We start from the raw sequence: 6882 nt of genomic DNA on the forward strand, positions 1-6882 counted from the left end.
TTTTTTTTTTTTTTTTGGTACTGTAGCTGAAGGCTGTGATTTCTCGCAGTGCGTGTGTGGATACCGCGCACAAATTGTTGCATTCAGGCTCAGAGAAGTGTAAGCTTCCGGAGAGCTGCTCACCTGCCATCAGCCTTTGAACCTATGACGGACTGCCTGTTTCCCCATCCTTACCAGTATTTTGAGGCGCTAGGGTAAAAGGGGCACGTTTACCCACTTTGTATTCTGCCTGGTAAAAGTGTGGACAAAAATTCTGCTTACAGGTTGATTCCAGCCTTGCCGAGTTCAGAATCTGTGGCATCAATTCATGTTTTTATCTCCTTGGCATGTGGTAGGAAGGTAGTGGCAAGGAAATTTGTTATTGCAGCATTTTGGTGGAACCACTAAATGAGTGAGTGGGTCTAAGCATAGGGGCTGCTGGCTACAAAGGGTTTAGATAATTACTCGTGCAGCTGTAGGCTGCAAAACTCTGCAAAAGTTTACCCCAGAATTTGATTGAAAACCAGTTGGAGAAGTCAGTGTAAAAAAGTAATAAGCCTGCGGTGAAAATACAAGCTTCAGTCTGCCAAGATGGTTCTTGCTGAATTAGTGCAACAAAGGAGACAGTTTTGAATTCCAAAGAGCTGTCCCATGAGAACCGTATTGATTTTCCCCCCTGAATTAGAAGTCTGTTCGCTTAAGTTCTTAATTTTTAACACCTACATGTCATCAAGAAGTGAACTACAAGATAGATTGCATTTAGGGAAGGAGTGTTTCTCCTTAAGTGACTTTAACATCTTATTTCATGGAAATTGTTATGTAGTGGTTTAACTTGTAGTACCTCTATGGTGCAAAGCTAAGTGATTAAGGAAACTAAGCCAAAAAAAACCCCAAAACAAACAGTCTAAGGCACTTCGGGTCTGTATCCATTGTTAGAGTGGAAGTGCTTTTCTTTCACTTTCTTGGTTAGCCCACACAATGTTGTACTTTGGCAAGAATAAGTCAGTGACAGAGTGTGAAAGAACAGTAGTGAGTGGGATGGGACCTGACAAATTCACTATTCTTTCGCCTTTGCATGTAGAGGAAGAAAAGGGCAGAAAGTTTGTATATTCTGTGGTATGGGTGTCTTGGAGCAACGGGTTTGTTTAGAAACAATGTTGGAAGGTTTAGAAATGGCCCTGTGGTCACCACCAGTGTAGCATTACCCATCTGTTTCCAGGCATTAGTTGTATCAGTCCTGCATGTGGCTATCTGGTAATGTAGGCTCAAATATCTGTCAAGATAGGGTTTCCACTTAGAAATGAGGGGGGCCTGTCTTCTAGACCTTCTTGACTCTTGACTTCATGGCCAATACAGACCCTAGAAGGGGAAATCCCTGGCAAACAGGTTTGAGTTTGCACTCGAGCTGAGATCGGCCATGCTGCCAGCATGTTTGACACAATCTTCGAGGAACAAGTCTGCTTTCTAATAAAGCCATCTGGGACTTGGCCCAGGCTTGAGATCTGCCCTTCAGGGACAGCAGGAATTCAACAAGGCCTAAGTAGCTGTAGCAGGACTGCCTGTACTCTTGTAAATGCAGCAGAGCAAACATCACAGCCTTGAATGCCCTGTCTTCCTCCACAACCATTTGTCAGTGAAGCAACTAGTCCATGTTAAACTGCTCATATACCAGTGAAGAGTAGAAGCTGGGGAGGGCTAGACTCCAGAAGGTGATAGGGGCATCCCATACACTTAGAGGAATCCCCAGAAGTCATATTCTGGTGTTGCTGGGTGAATAACAGCTCCTGATGCCAAACATCAGACATGGGCCTCCATACCTCAGAGTTTTGTGTCTGCACTTGGTCACTCCATATGCATAAGATTACATGGACTCACCCATGAATCCCAGGCTCCTCCAAAAGCATCATTCTAGAGGGTGTTGGAGACTCGGCACAGCTACAGAGCCTGATACATTACCTAGTCCTAGAGTGGCTCAAGGACTGATTAGAACAACCTTTTCTTGCCCAATTTTAGAGGACAAATGAACTGAGAGTCATTTCACCCCTGCCCACTGATCATGTGAGTGAACACAAACATAGCTAACAGCTGGGGAGAAGTCAGAGGACAGTCCTGCACACTTCTGGAATGGCTCACAACAGGTTTTGGCTGTGGTGAGCAACTTCTATGGTCTGGTACCTTTCTGGCACCTTATGCTGTTAATTTTCTCTAATGCTCCTGCATCAAAATAGCCTTGTTGTTTGTACAAAGATGACTTAAACCAAAATCATGCCTTCCCTACCTGTTTTTCAAGACATATTCTTTCTACCTGATTATTGTGTGCTTGAATCATACTGGAAGGAAGGTAGATCCCAGCCCCAGAGCATAGAATGTCATGCATGTGCATGCAGGGAGAAACATAGATGTACACCTGCAATGCTTTCTGAGCACTAGAGACATACCGTTGTTTGGGTTGATTAAACAAGTGAGTGCAGTAGGAAAGAGACAAAAACACTGCTGTTAATTTTAAAAAAGGAAACAAGTAGCATTTTCATTCTCACCAGGAAAGGCAATTTTGAAGTTAAACACCTCATTGATGGTGCTAATACTGTGCATTTAATTTTCAACACTGGAAGAAAAGAGATACTTTTGTTCCCACTAGGGAAGGAACTTCACAATGCCACATTGATAGTAGTGTTGGTAGAGTCATTTGGGGCTTGATAATAGCTTCTTCTGGCAAGATAGAACTAAAATCTCAAGGTGAATCATGCCAGAGTCTCTAATCACAGTATTGCACCTGCACTTTCTGTATAATAAAGAAAGTTTATTTCTGCCTTTGTAAACCAGTGAATTATTGTTTCTTCAAAGTCAAGTCCGGCTGAAACACAGAGGGCAGTAGCCCCATTGAGATCAATTATGTTCTGTGCAGTTAAGGTTAATATATAGTGACACTCTTTATTCAGCTTAATATAAAAAGTGTGCCCTTAACATTACAGCAATTCAAAGATAAAGCTCAGAGTTATTGCTGCGGAAAGGCAGTAACAGTGGGATCTTACTGGCCTGGCACAATAAATCCTCTGAGCACCATCTGTAGGTTGGTCCCTGCTATAAGTAATAAGTAAACACTTGAGAGCTCTGGCTTAAATTAATTAGAAGTGCAGCTTGAAGAAGGATGGGGAAGAGACATTTTGCTCTTTCCTATGATTCATACGTGTTCTGCTGGAGCAGGTTGTTGAAGGTCTCATAACCAGGCAAGGGAGAGCACTTCTAGAGAGATGTATTTGCATGTGCCAAGGTAGCCAGTTGTTACTGTTCAGTAAACTAATCCTTGGAATAAAAGAAAACACTCGTTAAAAGAGCATTAATGACTATGTAGGCTTGTCAGTGGAAGGAAAGTTAGAGTAAATATATGTTTCTGTTTCACCACAGTTACGCAACTGTTGTTACACTACTGTAAACAGCTCTGGATTACAGAATCATCCACTCTTCTGAGATGACTCAACTGAGGAAAATGTATTGTGTAACTGCAGTGGATAAAACTAAAGGTAAAAATAAAGAGCTTAATTGATAATATTTTTTTTTTTTACACATATGTGTTCATTACTTAAATACTCTTTTGCATTTAGTAATATGTCATACTTGAAATATATAGCAATGCCTATGATAGGGTTGTCAGTTCACAGAATAACAGAATCATCTATGTTGGAAAAGACCTTGAAGATCACCTTGAAGATATGACCATTCTCAACTACACCATATCCCTCAGTGCTATATGCACCCAAATCTTAAACTCCTCCAGGGATGGGGACTCCACCACCTCCCTGGGCAGCCCATTCCAACGCCTAACAACCCGTTCTGTAAAGCTGATATCCTGATATCCAGTCTAAACCTTCCCTGGTGCAACTTGAGGCCATTACCTCTTGTCCTATCGCTTGTTACTTGGTTAAAGAGACTCATCCCCAGCTCTCTGCAACCTCCTTTCAGGCAGCTGTAGAGGGAGATGAGGTCTCCCCTCAGCCTCCTCTTCTCCAGACTAAACACCCCCAGTTCCCTCAGCCACTCCTCGTATGACCTGTGCTCCAGACCCTGCACCAGCTTCATTGCCCTTCTCTGGACACGCTCAAGTCATTCAATGTCCTTTTTGTAGTGAGGGGCCCAAAACTGAACACAGGAATCGAGGTGCAGCCTCACCAGTGCCGAGTACAGGGGTAAGATCCCTTCCCTGTCCCTGCTGGCCACGCTATTGCTGACACAAGCCAGGATGCCATTGGCCTTCTTGGCCAGCTGGGCACACTGCTGGCTCCTGTTCAGCTGGCTGTCAAATCAACCCCTCCAGGTCCCTCTCTGACTGGCAGCTCTGCAGCCACTCCTCCCCAAGCCTGTAGCGCTGCTGGGGGTTGTTGTGGCCCAAGGGCAGCCCCCGGCATTTGGCCTCATTGAAACTCCTCCAGTTGGCCTCAGCCCATGGCTCCAGCCTGTCCAGGTCTCTCTGCAGAGCCTCCCTACCCTCGAGCAGATCAACACTCCCACCCAACTGGGTGTCATCTGCAAACTGACTGAGGGTGCACTCGATCCCCTCGTCTAGATCATCAATAAAGATGTTAAACAGGAGTGGCCCCAAAACCGAGCCCTGGGGGACACCACTCATGACCAGCAGCCAACTGGATTTAACTCCATTCACCACAACTCTTTGGGCTCAACCATCCAGCCAATTATTTTATCCAGCAAAGCTTTCCTTTATCCAGTTACATTCCTTTAAATGAGTTTGTTAAGCTTTAACTATAGCTAAAGGTAGCATACTACTTGCTAAATTTTGCTTGCTAAACTATGCTTTAGGTAGCATACCGCTTGCTAAACGTCCATGGCTTGAGGTGAAATTTTCCATGCTGAGGATGGAAGTTTAGGATGACTTTGCTGCTACTAAACATGCTCTAAGAACAAAGGCAGGAAAAAAAGGGCTTTGTCTAGGATAAAATGTTTGGAGATCTTGTCTTTGAAGTGCTTAAATGGCTTTATGCTCTAGAGCAGACTTGGAATTTGTCATGAAAAAATGAATTGGGAGGGGGTGTCTGATCTTTAACTACACTTAGCATAATTTATAAGCCTTTGAAGACATGAATTTTCCACATTCCTGACTTAGCATGTGTCTGAACCATCCTTGCTACTACTGCAGGCAAGTCTACCCTAGTTGTGGGCTGCAGGGCCCAAAAGAGACCTCTGTTTGACACTATGGACTGGGACAGCTCTCTGGGCTGAGAGTGAGGCTATGGAGACCATCCCCTGTGCTCCCACCCAGCTGCTGTTTACTCCTCTTCACAGGTGCTTGAGCATATCTGATAGGAATGGTGAGGGGACAAGGACCTGACTGAGGGGAGGGAAACAGAATCTATGGAGTCAGGGGATATGGTGAGACTGAAACTACTAGGGGGTAGAAAAGCTTGACATGAGAGTAATAGGGATAGGATATTGGGATTAGGTGTCTCAAGGAGAAATGAAGGCGAATCGGTTCAAGGCAAGGGGACAAGTACATACAGATGAGGAATTGGAGTGGGACTGTACGCTAGGAGCCTAGGACTGAGAAGTGAGAGAGTGAATAGATGTGAAAGCCCATGATAAAACCAAAAGAATGAGAGCACATTGATAGAGCAGACAAAATCAAACAGAATCAAGTCTTGACTGAGCAAAGGAACAAGCTGTGGTGGGAAGGGGAGCATTGACAGACACTGGGATTTGAACAGAGACTTAGAGAAAGGAATTTTAAAACTCAGTGAGCACAGAGACATTAGCATTTCAGTGTTTTTTTTCTATTGCAGCAGACATCTGCTAGAGTAAGACCAAGAAAATATTCCACCATTCTAATTTAGTATATTTTCTTACCTTCTCTGTGTTCTGTAAATGAGGTAGATGAGGTAGAAATCTGTTTGTTTGTAAAAATCCATCTTGCAAGCCACCTTTAAAGAGTTTTTAGGTAGGAAGCCTTAGGCCTGTGGCAGACAGCTCTACCCTAGAGTTGGAAAAAGCCAGAAAACAGCCTTAGGAATCTTAATGCAATTATTGGCATGAGTTCATTGTAATTCAAGAGGATTCAGGAAAGCACTGAAAAGACAAGGAGGTGTTACCTGAAAAAAAGAATCTATTATGAGGCTGTAATATACTGAACTTTTATTCGTGTGTGTGCATATATATATATATATATATATATATACAGCACATATGCATGTCTACATACACACACTTAAATAATGCTATGTAGATATGTGTGACTATGTTTTAAAAATACTTTTATTTTTGAGAGTGTAAGCACCTATAAATCTAGATACCACTGCTCCTTCGGTCAAACTATCCATGCCTTGGAGGAAAAGAAAAATTACAACCAATATTTTATTGGCTTGGGTTGTGGATAGGTGCATTACACAAATGGATGCTATTAAATCTTTATACCAGTATGAATTTTGTATGTGCTACATATTTTGCAGACACAAATAACTATTTTAGAAATGATATAAGGAGCTGTCCTGAGACTCCAGGCAACAGTGTCAGATCTAATTTGAATTATTGCTATTGCAAATCATGGTTCTGTTTTTCATTATTGTTATACCAATGTTCCTGACAACCTGCACTTTACCTGGTATGAGCAGCACCTCCTGAAAATATAGAGCTCTTTTGTGTGCTGTGGTATTTTTGTATCCTCCCTGTGCATAGGCATGATATTTCACATTAATTCCACTGGATGGCACTGAAGGAGACAAGATTGCATGGAAATCTCTCCATAAATTGAGTATAACTCCAAAAAGTGAGAGTGGCTTACTTTTTCATTCCATTACTGAAATAGACAAATGTGGACTCATTTTCCATCCTGATGTAATAATTTGTCATCAGAACCAGCTCTTAAATACTCCTAGCTGTAGTTCTAGGTTTTGACAGTAG

General features: G+C 42.7%; 1 protein-coding gene across 1 annotated transcript in view; it reads right to left on the reverse strand.

Moving 5' to 3' along the window:
- CDKN2AIP (CDKN2A interacting protein) overlaps positions 1-301 on the reverse strand; it is a 4015-nt gene extending 3714 nt beyond the window's left edge. The window contains exon 1 of the mRNA XM_026846990.1: positions 175-301. Coding sequence (XP_026702791.1) covers positions 175-301 — 127 coding nt within the window. The remainder of the gene's footprint in view (positions 1-174) is intronic.
- Positions 302-6882: the final 6581 nt, after the last annotated feature.

This window comes from Athene cunicularia (assembly GCF_003259725.1).
Source record: "Athene cunicularia isolate RWA chromosome 4 unlocalized genomic scaffold, athCun1 chr4_part1, whole genome shotgun sequence".
Taxonomy (NCBI): domain Eukaryota; kingdom Metazoa; phylum Chordata; class Aves; order Strigiformes; family Strigidae; genus Athene; species Athene cunicularia.